The 19,576-nt window shown below is 38.6% G+C and overlaps 1 protein-coding gene across 3 annotated transcripts in view; it reads left to right on the top strand.

The window, feature by feature from the left end:
* The window catches only part of smg1 (SMG1 nonsense mediated mRNA decay associated PI3K related kinase), a 115,420-nt gene that overhangs the window by 25,552 nt on the left and 70,292 nt on the right, over positions 1 to 19,576 (top strand). For all 3 annotated transcript variants that reach the window (XM_052021036.1, XM_052021035.1, XM_052021034.1), the window contains exons 3-14: positions 6,132 to 6,284; positions 7,177 to 7,313; positions 7,552 to 7,610; positions 9,104 to 9,317; positions 9,627 to 9,752; positions 9,835 to 9,907; positions 10,159 to 10,256; positions 12,124 to 12,297; positions 12,581 to 12,805; positions 13,985 to 14,086; positions 18,533 to 18,802; positions 18,955 to 19,085. In XM_052021036.1, the coding sequence (XP_051876996.1) occupies positions 6,132 to 6,284; positions 7,177 to 7,313; positions 7,552 to 7,610; positions 9,104 to 9,317; positions 9,627 to 9,752; positions 9,835 to 9,907; positions 10,159 to 10,256; positions 12,124 to 12,297; positions 12,581 to 12,805; positions 13,985 to 14,086; positions 18,533 to 18,802; positions 18,955 to 19,085 (1,762 nt within the window). The remainder of the gene's footprint in view (positions 1 to 6,131; positions 6,285 to 7,176; positions 7,314 to 7,551; positions 7,611 to 9,103; positions 9,318 to 9,626; positions 9,753 to 9,834; positions 9,908 to 10,158; positions 10,257 to 12,123; positions 12,298 to 12,580; positions 12,806 to 13,984; positions 14,087 to 18,532; positions 18,803 to 18,954; positions 19,086 to 19,576) is intronic.

Below are 19,576 nucleotides of genomic sequence, written 5' to 3'. Positions count from 1 at the left end.
ACAAAAAGGCACTCTCTCAGGATGTGCAATGATTTGCTTGTGAGCAAAACTATCGGTAATAATGAAGGCAACTTTCCTTTGCATAAATTCTCATTTAGTCCAAAATGAATAACAGGGGCTTCTAGACTGGAGCAGTAGTCTGAACATTAATTGGAATGAATCAGACAGAGCTTGAGATCACATCACTCATGCTATGCTGCAGTCTGGAGTTGTCATCCATTGTGTGCATGATGGACGTAGTACATTCCTCCACCACTGGTCATGGTTCACAATGTATGTTTATCCAGAAATCATGGATACAACTGGATACCAATCCTTAACGTTTGTAGCTTCTGCATTGCCACGAACTACTGTGCATTTGAGGGAATACTATTAAATGTGACCATCTCGTATTGATTTTCCATAACTCTTCTACACTGACCACACCCCCCCCCCCCCACACTTTTTACCCCTGCTATTGAGTGACTTTATTGTTCAAGCAGAGACATTCTGTTGAGAACTTGGAAGTTTGAAGAGTACAGCGACGTATCACAGCCTTCCACCCCAAGTTACTATACCGGGTAGTGGCTTATGCACAAGTAATAGAGTAGTTAGATGTCAAGATTTTGAGGCTACCTCTCCAGCTGTTGTATGACAACTACTGCAGTTTCAAAATTTAATGCCATTTATTAGAACATTTTGTTTATTTTTCCATGAACAGTGCTCAGTTGTAAGAACTCATTAAAGAAAATACTTTCCATATAAATCCAAGGTTATGTTAGTTTGAGTGGAAAACAGTAAATTATTTAGTATGATTAGTCTTGTGACATCTTCCTTTGTGGTGATAGAATTGTACATCACAGAAATAGGCCTTTTGTCCCACCATGTCCATGCCACCCCTTGACCACTCTACACCAATCTCATTTAACCACATTAGGTCCATAAACTTGTATGCCTTGGTGATTCAAGTACTTGTCCAGATGCTGCTTAAAGGTTGTGAGTATCTGCCTCCACCACTTCTTCAGGCAGCACAGTCCAGCTTCCAACTGCCCTCTATATGGGGGAAAAAAATTCCCCTTGGATCCCCTTGCCCACCCCCCCCCCCCCCATTCTACTCACAAACCTATACACTCTTGTCTTTGACACCCCCACCAAGTGAAAAATATTTTTACTAACTACCCCATCTATCATAATGTTGTATACCACTATTGGGTCAACCCTTGGCCTTCTCCATTCCAGGGTAAACAAACTGAGCCTATCCAGTTTCTCCTTGTAGCTGTAATGCTGTAATCCAGGCAAGGTCCTGGTGAATCTCTTCTGTACCCAATCCAGCACAATCACATCCTTCCTATAGTGTGGTGACCAGAACTGTGCACAGTATTCCAAGGGTGGCCTGAGCAATGTTTTATAAAGTTCTAGCATGACGTCCCTACTCTTAAATTCTCTGCCATGGCCAATGCAGACAAGCAGCCTCCACCACCTTGTTCACCTGTGCTGCCACTTTCAGGGATTTATGGACTTCTACCCCAAGGTTCCTCTGTTCATCAACACTCCCTAGGGTGCTACTGTTTATTGTGTGTATCCTACTTTTGCTTGACTTCCCAAAATGCATCACTTTGCACTTGTCAGGATTAAATTCCTTCGGTCAACGTTCTGCCCAACTTTCCACCTGATCTTTATCCTGTTGTAGTCTTGGACAGCCTTTGTTGCTATCTACAACATCACCAATTTTCATGTCATCTGCAGACTTGCTTATCATACCCCTGTAGTACACCACTCATCGCAGACTTCCAGTCAGAAAAGAAACCCTCCACCACCACCCTGTGCGTCCTATCACCAAGCCAATTTTGGATCCAGTTTCACAAGATCACAAGACAAGGGAGCAGAAGCAGGCCATTCGGCCCATCGAGACTGCTCCAAGGAAAGGGAAATAGAAATGAGAAATGGGGAATGGGGGAAAAGAAAAAAAACTATTCTAATCCCAATTTCCAGCCTTATCCCCATATCCCTTGATATCCTGACTCTTTAGATATATATCTATCTCCTCCTTGAACGCCCCCACTGATCTGGCCTCCACTGCTGTACGTGGCAAGGAGTTCCACAAATTCACCACCCTCTGGCTAAAGAAATTTTTCCTCATCTCTGTTTTGAAACTGTACCCTCTAATTCTAAGATTGTGCCCTCTGGTCCTGGACTCACCCACCAAGGGAAACAGCCTAGCCACATTTACTCTGTCCTTTCCTATCAATATTTTAAATGTCGCTGTGAGGTCCCCTCTCATTCTTCTGTACTCCAGTGAATACAGTCCAAGAGCCGACACATGCTCCTCATACGTAAGCCCTTTCATTCCTGGAATCATCCTCATAAATCTCCTCTGAACCCCCTCCAACGTCAACACATCCTTCCTAAGATGTGGGGCCCAAAACTGCGCACGATATTCCAAATGAGGCCTCACTAGTGCCCCGTAGAGCCTCATCAACACTTCCTTACTTTTATACACTATACCTCTCGAAATGAATGCCAACATAGCATTCGCTTTCTTTACCACCGATCCGACCTGGTGGTTAACCTTTAAGATATCCTGCACGAGTACCCCCAAGTCCCTTTGTACTTCCGTGCTTTAGATTTTCTCTCCTCCTAGATAATAATCTGCCCACTTATTTCTGCTTCCAAAGTGTACAACTGCACATTTCTCTACATTGAATCTCATCTGCCATTTCCTTGCCCATTCTCCTAAACTGTCTAGGTCCCTCTGCAACCTTCCTATCTCTTCAATACTCCCTACTCCTCCCCCTCTGTTGGTGTCATCCGCAAACTTAGCGAAACCATTTATTCCATCATCCAAATCATTAATGTACAAGGTAAAAAGGAGCGGTCCCAACACCGACCCCTGCGGCACACCACTAGTAACCGGTAACCAACCAGAACGAGATCCTTTTATTTCCACTCTTTGCTTCCTGTCAACCAGCCAATGCTCCACCCATTTTGGTATCCTACCCGTAATTCCATGACCTCTCATCTTATTAATCAGTCTCTTGTGAGGCACCTTATCAAAGGCCTTTTGAAAGTCTAAATACACAACATCTACTGCCTCTCCCTTATCCACCCTACCTGTGATTTCTTCAAAAAACTCCAATAGGTTGGTCAGGCAGGATCTTCCCTTCACAAAACCATGTTGGCTAGGACCTATCTTGCCTTGCGCCGCTAGGTATTCCGTAACCCCATCCTTGAGGATAGATTCCAATAACTTTCCCACCACTGACGTCAGACTAATAGGTCTGTAATTTCCTTTATGCTGCCTCCCACCTTTCTTATACAACGGAACTACATTTGCGACCCTCCAGTCCTCTGGAACCATGCCGGAATCTATCGATTTCTGGAAAATTATCGCCAATGCCTCCGCTATCTCTAAAGTCTGCCCTTCAACCTCTGAACCAGCCTACCATGTGGGACCTTGTCAAAGGCCTTAAAGTTCATGTATTCAACATCTACTACCCACATTATGCTTCCTTACCACCTCAAAATTCAATCAACTTTGTTATGGAGTGTTTCCAGGATTGTGTGCTTATGCCCTTTAATTCTGATATTAAATCATTTGTGTTTTGTGCATCTTTACTCAGAACATTGTAAGTGTAAGGACTGATACTTGTATTATTTGGAAGCATGGGTTTTTCCCACTTGCTCCAGTAATTAAGGGCCACTGATGAAATGACTACTCTGATTCTATAGTTAGCTGGTATTTTGGCAGTGTCTCAGTGAGCAACAGAGTTATACAATGATTCTTCCTGCCAGTGTGGAGGAAGAAATGTTTCCTTTCATTCAGAGGCAGATTTTTAAATTTGAATGTTACCTTTGCTTGAGTGCACACATTTCTGACTCTCGTATGGATTACAGCATGCAGCATACTGGGTATTGCATTATTAACATAATTATTTTGTTTCATTGTAATACAGGATATGCAGAAGTGGCTATCCTTTTAAGGGGAGAACTATTATCCCATTAGACACCCAGACTATTTCAAATGAAACCTAAAACCATTGCTGTAATGTTGTTTCTGCTGAATGTCTATGGTAACTAAGTATTGAGATGAATAACTGGAATGCCAACTTTAGTTTAAACTAAGCTGGTACAAAGAAGTAATGATGCAACATAACTGCACAGGCACACACAAATTGCAAGTGCCAGCCTGAGTGATTGCCTGTGTCAGTTTTGAGATACTGTGCATCATGTAAAAGCTTGCCATTTGAAGAACTTGTGGCTTATAAATTCATTCCCGTAGCTTTTCTCCCCCTTCCAACTCCACCCCTCCAAAAAAAATCTGTAGAACAGTTTTTATAAAGAGAATTTGGGATTAAGAAATCCTACTATGAAAGAAAAATAATGCTGGAAAAGGTGCTATTGTTGCCTCATGTTTGAAATAGGACTACACTACCATTATATAAAATACTGATCTAAGGGTCTGCATCAGACCTCGGGCAAAGACCTGATAGTGGAAAGAATCTGAACATAGTCATTCAGTAACACTCTGGCTTGGATTTTGCTGAATGTAGGTTGTTGCCAGCCATGAAGCACGGTAGTTGTGCATGTACTTACCTGAATTATATCAGCATACTGAATAAGCTGATCAGTAAATCAGAGTCGTAAATAGTTAGATCCTGTGTGCCGATAGGGCCCTGCAAACAAAACTAATTTACATAGGCAAGCCAGAAAGCAACTCACCTACAACACTGAGAGGACCTTTGACATTCTGTAGAGTCATGTCCTTAGCTTTAGTATGAATAAAAAATGAAAATGCTGGAAATATTCAGCAGCTTAGGTAGGTGGCATCTGTGGAAAAAGAAACAAAGTTTGTGCTTCAAGTTGAAGACCCTCCATCTGACTTCCAGAATTTTTTTTTGATTTTTCCCAGCTTCACTGTTTGTTACTTATTCAAAAGTTAAACTCTTAAATAATTGAAATATGTTAAAAGTTGAATTACTTAAAAACATAAATTGTTTGCTTTCATGTTTAGATTTGGATAGGAGAGAAACCATTGGCTGGGAGGATGCAATCTTAGATTTTTTTGTTAGTTGTAACATGAAGTGTTCATGTTTCAATTTCATGGTTACAACTAACAAAAAATAATTTAGTATTGTTTTAGATTAATAATTTTGTTTTAGATCTGTAATTTTCTTAGTTTCCTGGAGAATCACACACTTTTATTTATTGTGCAATGTAATTTCAACGTCAAATGACCCAGCACAGTTAAATTCAGATTAAATCTGCAACCGTGTGAACCAACCCCTCCATCTCCTGAAGAGCATCACAGTTAAGCCTGTTGTTAGGGTTAGGACTGAATGTTTGCAAAGTCGATGCATGCATACTAGAAATGTGGTTCAGACTGCCTGAATTCATTTAACAAATAGTGAATTTTTTTATGCTGAGTAATAATATCATATAGACTTGGTGTCATTTGAAAAATGCTCCTAACTGCTGACCCATTTCTACCTCCTTTTCTAGTTACATCAACCGTCTTGCCTTCGATCACCAGAACCTGGGTTCAGTCTAGTTTAAGCTCATTTCTAATAGCTTGTTGCTGGCAGAGAAGACTGACTTTTAAATTTGATGCCCTTCTGAAGTATAACAACTTGCTTCTACCTTAGTTTTGTTAGTTAACTTCCACCCATGAAAATAAATCTCATTTGCTGAAAAAATTTTTTCAGTTCAGCATTTTATAAAAATGACTGAACTGATGGTACTGACTTCTGTTAAGTTTGTCCTTGTAACAATACCTTCAATCCTAGAGAAAACAGTATTTGTCTTGTCTGAAAGAGGAATTTTAAAAAATCTGGAAATTTTCTTTCAAAAAAAATTATTTATAGCAGATTCTTCTGTGTTAAGAATAGTTTCTTTTAGAAAGCAAATTTACAGATAGTTAACAATTCCTTGTGCAAGCAGTAAATATTTTCCTTGTGGAGAAGAAATGTGTTCCAAGGTGTACAGGTATAATTTTCTGTTCCAGAATGTAGTGGGATTGTGCTAAGCTGTAACATGTTTGTTTAAAAACAAATGATCTTAAAGTGCTGTATTGTACATCTTATTAACAGTAAAAATGAGCAGAAGGAAGGTCGCCACAGTTTTTGCTGTTTGAGCAAATGTGATTTTCTTTACAGGCAGATACGATGTCAATGGAGGACTTGGTGAAAATGCTTATGGTCGGAAGTCGCTGGGGCAAGAGCTGAGGGTTAACAATGTGACCACTGATGTAAGCAGCATTCAGCATGGGAGTCGTGCTTTAGCCACAAAGGAGATGAGGAAATCACAGGGTAAGCATCTGGTTAAAAGTTACTTTTACCCAGAAAGGTATTCTGCAAAGCATCCTTAGTGCTGCAAATAACCTATATGAGCATGGGTGAAATTAAAAAGAAAATTAAGGCTGAATGCATGGCAACATTGGGAAGTAAAGTCCATATTTTAAATGAATGTTGGAGCACAGATTTGCCCTAGTGATTAAAAATCAAAAGAATCGAAGATGCTGCAATTATAAAATAAATATAGAAAATGCTGGAAACACTCTGATTCTCCTTCTACATATGTTGCCTGATCTACAGAGTTAATGTTTCACCTCCTTTGTCAGAACTGGGAAATAGAGTAAGCAAGTTAGTTTTCAGTAGCCGAGATGGTTGGCAGGGATGAACAAAGGGAATATCTCTTTGAGACCAAATCAGTGAATGTAGCATTTAGAATCAGACATAGTGATATCTGGATATTCACAGTGATATCTGGACCAAGTATCAAATTCTAAGGACTAGTTTCATAGAGCAGAACATCTATTCCTTTGTATGTAGAAGACTTCAAAGGTGATCTCTTTGAAGATGGAAGAGCTATAAGAGGTGGGCAATCTGCTCAGATAGAAAAGTCCAAAATGAGGGCATAACTTTGAAGTTGGAACAAGGCTTTTCTGAGGTGATGTCCAATGGTACTTATTTACATAAAGGATAATAGAAATTAGGTCACCAGCCTTACTAAAAAGTAATCAAAATTGATACATTTTCATTAATTTTGTTAAATTTTGTGGGGGAGGAGAAGTAGCACTGGGGTAAAAGCACTGAATGGCCATAATCTAAATGGTAGCGTTGGGTAAAGAGGCTGATTAGCTGTCTTCACTTCCTTTGGTTTTATCCAACTTTTTTTAAAACTACTTTTTACTTGTTATAGAGCGATCTTTATCTTATTCTGATGAGTCTCGACTGTCCAATCTTCTGCGGAGGATTTCCCGTGAAGATGACAGAGAGCGTCGGCTGGCTACAATAAAGCAATTGAGAGAGTTTATTCAGCAGCCAGAAAACAAAGTGGTGAGTTGAAAAGGAGAAAAATATCTCTTGGCATCTTGAAGGAGAGGTCAAGCTTTTTGCACTGAAAGGCCAATGCAGAATGCTAACATTTTTTGAGTTGCTGCTGGATCTGCTAATCATTTGCAACATTTTCTATTTTGCCAAATAGCTCGGGTGTATGTTTATAGTAGGTTTGAAAATATGGGCAATTCGAATGTCACTCCAACCTTGAGTAATTGCAATTTATTTTTCATTGCAGGTTCTAATTAAGCAATTAGATAATGCCCTGACTGCAATACAGGATGTGCTCAATGAGAGGTATGTAAAATACAAAACTTTGCTGAAACATTTTACATTTTGAAGTCTACATCGAAATTTTTTTAGCAAAGAAACAACTTTTTTATAAATAATCCTAGTCATCGGATCATGTGGCACATCAACTGACTCTTTGCCCACCACAACCATGCCAATCCTTTTGCCCATCTACACTAATCCCATTTGCCCACATTAGGATCATATGCTTCTATGCCTTGCCTGTCCGAATGCCTCTTCATGGTAGTATTCTATCCCACCTTCTCTGGCAGCACTTTCCAGATATAAACCACTGGGTGGGGGGGTGAAGCAAAAACTTGCCCCTCAGATCCCCTTTAAAATTCCTCCTACTCACTTTAAACCTATGCCTTGGTTTTTATACCCCTACCCTATCTATGTCCCTCTTAATCTCACCCCTTGGCCTCTTTTGCTCAAAGGGAAAATAGTCCAGCCTATCGAATCTTTCCCCATAATTAAAGACCTCCAATCTAGGTAACAGCCTGGTGAATCTCTTCTGCCTTCCCTTGAGTCCAATCACCTAGATCCTATAGAGTGGTGACCAGAATTGCACATAATACTCCAAGTGCACTCATAACCAGTGTATTGAAAGATGCAACATAATGTCGCAACCTTTATGTTATATGCCCTGACCTATGAAGGCAAGCATGCCATATGCCACCTTTACCTTGTATTAAATGTTATCCTAGAGTTTGTCTAAAAATTTGTTTGATTTTGTTTTTTATCAGCTGGATTTTTGGGTCCCTATAACTTATTGTTTGCTGCCGGTTATATGTGGTGATGTGGGAAAGACCATGAAATGAAAGTCATGCAAATATTAATTTTTAATGTAAAATAATACAATACACTGCATCAGATAACTATCTTTTAAATGATCAATTGAATGAGTCCTGATGTTTTTTCTCTTTGCAGTCCTGTATTGCTTCACAGCATAGCATCTGAAATTGGGGCTTGTATCATTTATTGCTGTAGGTTGGTTATCCAATGAAACATTCCAACTTTGTCTAATTTGTGGAGTGTAATGGGTGGGTCCTCACTTGAATAATTCTTCAATCTATTTCTTTAACTGTACTGCAAAACGGATCAAAGAGTGGTAGCATGACTTCCTAAAAATTTTTCATTCTGGGACAAATAAGGTCTGATTAGATAATAAGCAATTTGTAATTTTCAGAAACAATTTAAATTTTTTTTCCAAAAGTAAAATGTGGGTACAAACTAAATTCTGAATGGTTTCATGTTTATTTCCTGCTTGGAAAGTGCAAAGGAATTCAGAGGCAAAATTGCTGTTGTGCAACTCTGTCATAATTAAAACATGGTGAATTCCCCATCTCAAACTGAAGAATTATTCTGGTTTGTAATTTTCCTTGTTTAAGTGGTTAAAACAATCTTCTGTGGATAGCTGTAATTCACATATCCATGTTTATGATGTATTAATTCATTTATATGCAGGGTATTAATATTCTTTAACTTGTCACTAACAGTAGTAAGCTACTTCATGAACTACGACAAGAAGGAGCTTGTTGCCTTGGCTTGCTGTGTGTATCTTTAAGTTATGAGGCTGAGAAGATCTTTAAGTGGATTTTTAGCAAGTTTAGCTCTTCCACCAAAGATGAGGTAAAACTTCTATACTTGTGTGCGACCTACAAAGCACTGGAAACTGCAGGAGAAAAGAAGGCATTTTCATCTGTAATGCAGGTTAGCTTTTAATTTTAAAATTTCATACGAATGCAATGGGAAATGTTTCAGAACATGTTCACTTTATTGTAAAATTTGCGATCATGTACTATTTGTTTTTGATGTTTGTCATCATGGAAATTTGGAAAAGCTTGTTCAGAGACATGTAGCATTTGTTGCAATGATTGAACTTTACAAGAGATTGAGTGTAATCTTCACTGAATTTCCAAAAAGCATGGAAAATGGAAGTATATCATTAGCTTCCAATGTGTTCTTGCTATAGAATGATATTTATTTTGTTGGAACTAAATAAACTTTTTTTTCCCCTAGCTGGTGATGATCAGCCTACAGACTGTTTTGGAAAATGTGGATACACCAGAGCTACTGTGCCAGTGTGTAAAATGTATTTTATTGGTGGCTCGTTGTTATCCCCATATATTTAGTACCAACTTTAGGGTAAGGATAATGAAGTAAATGACTTTTAAATTTTCTGGGAATTTTAGCTACAAATTAATAATAATGCTTTTGAATTTCAAAGGACACTGTAGATATACTTGTTGGCTGGCATATAGATCACACCCAGAAGCAATCCCTTACACAGCAGGTGTCAGGTAAGTTAATTTTATTTACCAAAGTAGTACATTGTTAGATCATTTTCTTTTTTAAAAAAAGGTAACAACTTTAGCTGAAAATGCTAGATTTTCGAGATGACTTTGACAAGATAAAGATGAGCATAATTGTATAAACTTAAAAAAAGACAACGATCACTCAGTACAATCTAAGAACAAGTTAATCAATTGTATTTCATTTCACTGGAATTAATAGTGTTAGGAAAATTTAAAGCATTTTCTTCATTCTAAAGGTTGGCTGCAGTGCTTGGAACAATTCTGGGTTGCTGATCTTGGATTTTCTACTACCCTTCTTGGACAGTTTTTGGAAGATATGGAGGCTTATGCTGAGGTACGCTTAAAAAGTGTGAAAGTGAAATTTATATTCAAGTAGAGGGTGGCATATGTCACAGGGCATTATGTGCTTTTCTATTCTCTTTTCCTAATTGTTTCCACTATGTATACATAGAAATCCATGTTCAAACATTTTGAAATAATGATCCATATCTTAATATTCATTATGAAATAATTTTCTATTGACTTTTGAAACTGCTGATTAGTAGTTATTGCAATTAATGAAGTAGAAATTACCTCTTTATCCAATTTCAAATATTTGAACACTTTCACTTGCCATATAATTCAGTGTCTTGTAATTTGTACAACAGTGTTAGAAAGAAAATGGCAAATGTTAGTATCACTTTGAAATTAATGGTATTAGTTATTGTTGCACTCTTTGGCTTTATTAAACAAAATGCTGCTGAACTCTGGAAGGGACCACAATGCCAGCTCTGACCTTAATTAACCAGTCAAAATATGCTGCTTTATGGTCCTTTTTTTTTGCTGCTGGCAGGGGTGCCATTTTGGAATAATGGAGTTGAATTTAATAAATTTACTAAGTCAAAGTTGAGTTTATTGTCATATGCACAAGTACATGATGCACAGGTACAATGAAAAACTTGCAGCAGCATTACTGGTACATAGCATCAGTTACGCAACATTCACAAGAAAAACATAAATACAAATTATACATAATTTTTACAAGAAAGAGCACAATTAAAACAAAAGTCCATTGGGAGAATGAATGTATTAACTATATTGATTCTCTTAGACAATTCAGGCAAACAATTTTAGATTGAGTGTGCAGAGAATTGGCAGATGTACAGTATAGGGAAGTGTGAAATTGTCCACTTTGTCAGGAAAAATATAAAAGCCTATCTAGATGCTAAGAGGTTGTAGAGGGTCTGGGTATTCTAATGCATGATTCACAAAAGGCTAGTATCCAGGTATAGCAAGTAATTAGGAAAGTTAGCGGTGTTATTTATTGCTAGTGGAATTGAAAACAAAAGTAGGGAGGTTGTGTTTCACTTGTATCCTATCTTGAGTACTGTATACAATCTTATACCTTTATTTAAATCAACTATTGAAAGAGTTCAAAGAAGGCTTACTAGATTGAAGTCTGGAATGGAAAGGTTATCTCTTGAAAGGCTGAACAGGCTAGGCTTATATCTGCTGGAGTTCAGAAGAGCAGAATATATTGAAATGTATAAGATCCTGAGAGATGTTGATGGGGTGGATGTGGAGAGCATGTTTTCATATGTAGAAGAATCCTAGAAGCGGAGCCTACAGTTTTAAAATAAGAGATCACCTATACAAACATAATGAATGGAAATCTTTTCTGAGAATTGAAATTTTGGAACTCTTCCTCAAAGGGCAGTAGAAGCAGAGTCTTTGAAGTTTTTTTATGGCAGGGCAGATAGATTCTTCATAGGTAAGGGTGTGAAAAGTTATCTTGGGTAGATAATGCAGGATTGAAGTTGCAATCAATTGCTTGTGATCAAATTAAATGCAGGCTATAAGGGCTGATTGGCCTGCTCTTGCTAACTTGTTCATATTTGTTAATCACACCATATAAAAATGCAGTTAACTTGTTGATGGACCTTTCATTCATAAGCATTGAGCAGTAGCATCAAGTGAAATGTTTCTATGCCAGCAGTTTCTCTGTGATGTGGAAAAACCCTTGGATCACTGCCAGGGGTGTATAATGAAATTTACTACCAATTTTTGCTTTGGATTTTGGAGGTGAGAAATGGTCTTACAGCTGTAGTTTTCAATCAGAATGTTGTCATAATGTCCCAGCAGTGTGTATTGGGGGATAAAAGGAACTATAGATTACTTCACAGCTGCAAAATGATCAAAATGTCTATTATTTAACTTCACAGGATCTCAGTCATGTGGCTTCTGGTGAATCTGTTGATGAGGATATTCCACCACCTTCAGTCTCATTACCAAAATTAGCAGCGCTACTAAGAGTGTTCAGCACTGTAGTAAGAAGTATTGGAGAACGTTTCAGCCCAATTAGAGGACCTCCAATTACTGAGGCTTATGTGACAGATGTAAGAATGTGTTCAAATTAATTTTCTGTTGTTCTCCATGGATTGTCTCTGACCATGGAAAATATCATTTGGAACTAGTTATTCAGTTTTAAAGAAACTATTGTTTAAAATTTAAACACCCTCAGGCTTTATTTTGGGCCATGAATGCTATCATTAGATCAGTAGTAACCTGCTTTTCTTTTTAAGGTCTAAAGTTTAAATAGTTTAAAAAATGTTCACGAACCTTTACTTAAATACTGAATTATTCTGCTTGCTTAAATTTGTGTATTTCTTTTAAATCTAGATCCTGCTCAGAGTTGTGAATTGTGTTACCACAGCAAAACAAGTTTTCTTTTCTGAGGCAGTTTTGACGGCTGCAAATGAGTGTGTCTGTGTTCTGTTGGGAAGCATGGACTCTGACATAGCCAAACATTGTGAAATTACCATTAATTATGGGTTGGATCAGCTGGATGGTTGTCAAATGTTTGGTGCTGAATACATCATCTCGGTCTTAAACCTGTTGACCCTGGTGAGTCTGCTAGCTTGCGTTTTTGAGCTGGTTAATGTGATTAGCTTTAGTTGAACAATACCCTTCCAAAAATAACTCTTACATTAATTTGAAGAATATTTATTTCTTTAGCATGTTTCACAACCTTAAGTTCTGTACAGCCAGTGAAGTATTTGGAAGTGTATCTACTGTTGAAGAGAAACGAGAGGAATCATTTTGTTCATAACAATGTCCTTGGCGGGGCGGGGTGGGCAGAATGAGATGTTTGCCATGGTGTCGAGTGGGTTAAAGATTTTGGCCAGAATACTGGGAGAAATCCCCTGCTTTTTTAAGAGAAAAAATTGTAGGGATCTGAAAGCACAACCAGGGACTCAATTCAGCATTCCCTCTTAGTTTGTGTAAGCTGAAAGTGAGGCAATGCATTTTGGGAGGACTAAAGGCTTGGGTATACACAGTGAATGATAGGAAGTACATGTCCAAGGCAGGCAGATAAGTTGCTTACGGCATAACGGGACATGGGGCACAGAATATGAATGTAGGAAGGTTATTGCACAGCTGTATAAAACATTAGGCCACAGCTGGAATACTGTATGTATTTCTGGTCACCACACCATAGGAAGGATGTGACTGCATTGGAGACGGTGCTGAGGAAATTCACCAGGATGTTGCCTGACATGGAGTGTTTCGGCTATGGGGAAATACTGAAGCGACTAGTTAACTAGGTTTGTTTCCCTTGAAGTGGAGGAGGCTGATTGAGGGATACGAAATTGAGGGGCACAAGGCAGATAATGAGAAACCTTTCCTCTTAGCCAAGGTATCTGTAATGCAAAAGTACAGATTTAAGGTAAGTAGTAGGAGATTTAGAGGGGATGAAGGTTTTTTTCTGCCTGAGGGAGTGGTGGAAGTAGGTACTCTTGCACATTAAAGTATTTAGATGAGCACTTGAAATGCAGTGACAAAGAAGACAAGGGGCCAAGTGCTGGAAAAAGGATTATTGTTGATGGGTACTTGATAGTTGGCATGAATGCTGCAGGCCTAAAGGCCTGTTTCTGTGTCGTAAGTCTCTGCTCAAATCAGTTGAGCTGGAATCCACAATCTTAAAGTGGCAATGAGAAAGGGCTGGAACACATCAATATTTATCTTTTAAGACAATTATTCTCTTGTTTTGATAAATTATATAAATAATTTTTTTTCCTCCAGATCGTGGAACAAATAAATACAAAATTGCCAGCATCATTTGTCGAAAAATTGTTTTCACCAGATTCCAAGTTACTTCAACTACGTTTTCATAGGGAAAAAGAGGTAAGCCTGAGGATAAAAAAGGAATTGTGTACTTTTCTGGTAATATGAGTACCAATTGTGCTTGTTGTCTTTTTCAGTTTTTTCTTTTACTCTTTGCTGAATGCTTTAAATTAATTTTACAAGCGACTACACCCAAGTATAAGTCTGTGGATAGAGTGAAATATTTCTGATAATTTGTTTCTCGGTCTGTAAGGACGTTTTGAATTTCATTCTGGGGTGTATGTAGAAATTATATGGCTACATTTAAATCGAATTGAATATTGCATATAACTTCTGGAGATAAAAAGAAGAAATACTAGAAATAGCAGGCCAAGACAGCACAAGAGGGAACAACTGGTTCTGTCTCCATGGATAGAACCATAGAACACTACAGCACAGAAAACAGGCCATTCGGCCCTTCTAGTCTGTGCCGAAACGTTATTCCGCTAGTTCCATTTACCTGTACCCAGTCCATAACCCTCCAGACCTCTCCCGTCCATGTATCTATCCAATTTATTCTTAAGAGTGAGCCTGCATTTATTACATTAGATGGCAGCCCATTCCACACACACACCACTCTCTGAGTGAAGAAGTTCCCCCTGAACCTTTCCCCTTTCACCCTAAAGCCATGTCCTCTTGTACTTACCTCTCCTAATCTAGGTGGAAAGAGCCAACTTGCATTAATTCTGTCTATACCCCTCATAATTTTGTAAACCTCTATCAAATCTCCCCTCATTTTTCTGTGCTCCAAGGAATAGAGTCCTAACCTGTTCAATCTTTCCCTGTAACTCAACTGCTGAAGACCCAGCAACATTCTAGTAAATCTCCTCTGCACTCTTTCAATCTTACTGATATCCTTCCTATAGATAGGTGACCAGAACTACACACAATACTCCAAATTTGGCCTCACCAATGTCTTATACAACCTCACCATAACATCCCAACTCCTATACTCAATACTTTGGCATCCTGGTATTCATAAATCAAAAGGCTTTTTTACAACCCTGTCTACCTGTGGTGCCACTTTCAGGGAATTACGTATCTGAACTCCCAGATCCCTTTGTTCCTCCGCACTCCTCAGTACCCTATCATTTACTGTGTATGTCCTACCTTGATTTGTCCTTCCAAAACACAACACCTCACACTTGTCTGCATTAAATTCCACCTGCCACTTTCTGGCCCATTTTTCCATTTGGTTCAGATCCCTCTGCAAGCTTTGAAAGCCTTTCTCGCTGTCCACAGCGCCTCCAATCTTAGTGTCATCAGCAAACTTGCTGATCCAATTTACCACATCATCATCTAGATCATTGATATAGACAACAAACAACAATGGCCCCAGCACAGATCCCTGAGGCACACCACTAGTCACAGGCCTCCAGTCTGAGAAACAATCATCCACTACCACTCTGTCTTCTCCCACACAGCCAATTTCAAATCCAGTTTACAACCTTTCCATGGATGCCTAGTGTTTGAACCTTCTGAACTAACCTCCCATGTGGGACCTTGTCAAAGGCTTTACTAAAGTCCATGTAGACAACATCCACAGCCTTTCCTTCATCTACTTTCTTGGTAACCTCCTTGAAAAACTACAAGATTCATTAAACACAATCTGCCATGCTGACTACCTTTAATCAGCCCTTGGCTGTCCAAATACTTGTATATCCGATCTCTCAGAACACCTTCCAATAATTTACCTACTACTGATGTCAGGCTCACTGGCCTGGTTTACTTTTAGAGCCTTTTTTAAACAACGGAACAACATGAGCTACCCCCCAGTCATCTGGCATCGCACCCATGGCTAAGGACATTTTAAATATATCTGCCAGGGCCTCTGCAATTTCTACACCAGTCTCTCTCAAGGTCCGAGGAAATATCTTGTCAGGCCCAGGGGATTTATCTACCTTTATTCGCTGTAAGGCAGCAAGCACCTCCTCCTCTTTAATCTCTATATGTTCCATGACACTACTGCTTGTTTCCCTTCCTTCCATATCCACTATGCCAGTTTCCTGAGTAAATACTGATGCAAGAAAACTGTTTAAGATCTCCCCAATCTCCTGAGGCTCCACACATAATCCCACCACTCTGATCTTCCAGGGGACCAATTTTGTCCCTTACTATCCTTTTAATATACTTGTAGAAACCCTTTGGGTTTATTTTCACATTATCTGCCAGAGCAACCTCATGTCGTCTTTTTGCCTTCCTGATTTCCTTCCTTAGTATTTTCTTACATTTTCTATACTCTTTAAGTATCTCATTTGTTCCTAGTTGCCTATACCTGCTATACACCTCTCTCTTTTTCTTAACCGGATCGTCAATATCTCTTGAAAACCAAGGTTCCCTATGCTTGTTAACTTTGCCTTTAATCCTGGCAGGAAGATGCAAACTCTGCACTCTTAAAATTTCACCTTTGAAGGCCTTCCACTTACTGAACACATCCTTGCCAGAAAACAACTTATCCCAATCCACTCTTCCTAGATCCTTTCTCATTTCCACAAAATTGGCCTTTCTCCAATTTAGAACCTCAGCTCGAGGACCATACCTATCCTTATCCATAATTAACTTGAAACTAATGACATTATGGTCACTGGACCCAAAATGCTCACCTACACATACTTCTGTCACCTGACCTGTCTGGTTCCCTAATAGGAGATCAAGTATTGCATTCTCTCTCCTTGGTACCTCTATAGATTGATTTAGAAAACTTTCCTGAACACAGTTGACAAATTCCAAGTCATCCAGCCCTTTCACAGTGTGGGAGTCCCAATCAATATGTGGAGAGTTAAAAATCCCCTATTATTACAACTTTCTGTTTCTTACATCGGTCTGCTATCTCACTACAGATGCTGCCTGACTTGAGCATTTCCTGTGCTTTTCGATTCTTTTGTCAGGTTTTCAGCATTCATGGTCTTGTTATGTTGTTAACTATTTGGTAGATCTTCCATTGTGCTGAAATTTCTGGCAATTTGTCATTGGGCTGCACTAGAATCAACTGAATGATCTGTTGGTGGCCTGGCTCCCATAACTTTGGCTTGGCTTGGTGCAGCATAGAAGCTGCCTTGGCACAGACAGCTGGCTGTGTTCCCAGAGTTGCTTTGACAGCTGGGAGGCCCTGCCCCCAGGCTCACCAGCTGTTAAATTCATCTTTGACATTTACAGTCAGCAAAAACTTAGGACCTGCTTTTAGCAAAAAAGTTAACATGAAAAATATTTATAAAAATAATTTAAAGCACTTTAACATGTTCACATATTAAAAGTCAATGAAAAATATTAAGGCTAAAGTTTCTTTTCCAGCAGCTGATTTCTCCCTAAGGGGCTGCTGTGTTTGCACTCACTTTACTACTTCCACATAGGAGGCCATCTGGCCCAACAAGTCCATGTCATCTCCCAGCAAAGAAATCCTAATAGCTCCACCCCTGCTGTACCACTAGTGTGTAAGCTGCGTTCACCAATCTTTCCTATCCTCCAGTGCTGTATAGCCTGGAGCAGATATCTGCTCTGTTGCACTCCATGATGAATGCATGAGCGCATTATGGACAGCTGCAGCATGACGGAAAATGCCATGAGGACATTTGGTAGCTCAGAAAAATGACACCTATGATCTTCCCTAGTGAAACAGTGAAGCTGGGACCATATTTTCTAATTAGTCTAATTATGACTAATAAGAAATAATTGGAAAAAAATGTTTTGAGTCAGTGTTAAGATTAGTTTTGAGCTTGATTGATGTATGACAAATGTGTGAGACTTGGAAATAACCACACCATTCAAAATGGACTGAATATCAGGTTATTCTGCCCCGATTGTTCCATAATTGTGTTTGATAACACTTAACTGACATCTTATTTTCCTGTGGGATAGAAAAGTGAGAAGTGTTCTAGAGCATTGTGTCAAATAGCCAGTTAACATTTTGTGAAGCCACATTCAGCATAGAATGATAGCAACTTGCACAGACAGACCCGAGTTACTGGAGTAGGAAAAGGTACTGGTTTCCTGTCTTGTTTTAATGTGTACTTGATAATAGTACATAGTTTGTGATCACTTAAGTTATTAATAATACAAAGGCAAATCTACTGCAAAATTACTGAGTTTTATGTTGACTTTCAAAATTAGAGGAGTGAATTTTATTTGAGATTTCTCCTGTCATGCTGCTGTAAATTTGGTAGACAACCCTTTTCCCTGTGTACTTCTGCCTTCTGTGCAAGTTTGGGCACAGTGGGAGAATCCCTGAAATACTTTGCCTAAGTTGACTGATCAACAAACTTAAGCTGTTGTTTATGGAATTATGAAGATAAAATCCTAAATTTGTTGAAGTCAATCTGTCAATTCCCTTTTACTTGGAATTTTTTACTCATATATGTGGTGAAATGCTTTCCTGCCAAATATTACTTATGAAAAATGTAATGCTTTTGTTTTAGAAAGATGTAGTTATGCAATAATATTTTACAGAACTTTCTATTCATTCCTATACAGGTTGTATCAGCAGCACAGTTTGTTTATCAAGCTGTGTTAAGTCTGAAGAATATTCCTGTATTAGAAACTGCCTACAAACTGATTTTGGGGGAAATGACTTGTGCACTGAACAGCCTCCTTCAAGACCTAGCACTTCCTCCGGTCTGTTCAGAAATACACCATGAAGCTTTCAAGGATATTACATTCAAAGAAGAGAGTGCAGAGTTTATAGTACTATTTGACTTAAGTGCCCTTACTACAATTGGAAATGCAAAAAATTCCTTGATTGGTGTAAGTATGCTCATATGTGAGTTAAGTTAATATTGTATAGGGAAAAAGTGCATGTTTGTAGTTTCAACATAATATATTTGCAACTTGAAACTTGTATATTTGAGTTGCAAGTGGAATTATTTTCAATAGTGCTTTGTGGCTTTTCTTTACAGATGTGGGCTCTTTCCCCCACTATGTTTGCCCTTCTCAGCGATAATCTTACAGTTGTACATGCCAACCTTGCTGTTCATTATCCCGCCATCCAGTATGGAGTCCTGTACACTTTATATTCCCATTGTACAAGGTATGATGAGCTTTGATTGGCTGGTTCTTGCAAATATGCAATTATGGGTTATCCTCTTAAAGTCTTTGCTTTACAATTACCTCAAATATTTTCCCTCTGGCTGAATTTAAAATTTAACCAGTGTTGTTGGGAATTCTTGGGTTTAATGTCCAATCCATTCTTCATCATTGTTTGATTATTGCAAACCATTATGTTCTGTGAGAATTAGATTCACCACATGTTGTGGGTGATGGGGAGTTTCATTGTAACCTGAAATTGGTGTGTTGGTTGGGAAACATTAGGTTAGTGTATTAGAGAGAGAGAGAATTGATCAGCAAAATAAATGAAGGCATGCAAAAAAAAGAGGATGTTGAAAATTTAGGACCAAAGGGTAAACTAAGCTGTTTGTTCACTTTTCTTGCGTACAGTAGAAAATTGCCAGCTTCATGTGGCATTTGGCATGCATTCACTGAACCTTCATACAAAGTTATAACCATTTTCTGCATTAAAGC

Source organism: Pristis pectinata, chromosome 8, assembly GCF_009764475.1.
Source record: "Pristis pectinata isolate sPriPec2 chromosome 8, sPriPec2.1.pri, whole genome shotgun sequence".
Taxonomy (NCBI): Eukaryota; Metazoa; Chordata; class Chondrichthyes; order Rhinopristiformes; family Pristidae; genus Pristis; species Pristis pectinata.
This window is presented reverse-complemented; position numbering and strand designations above follow the sequence as displayed.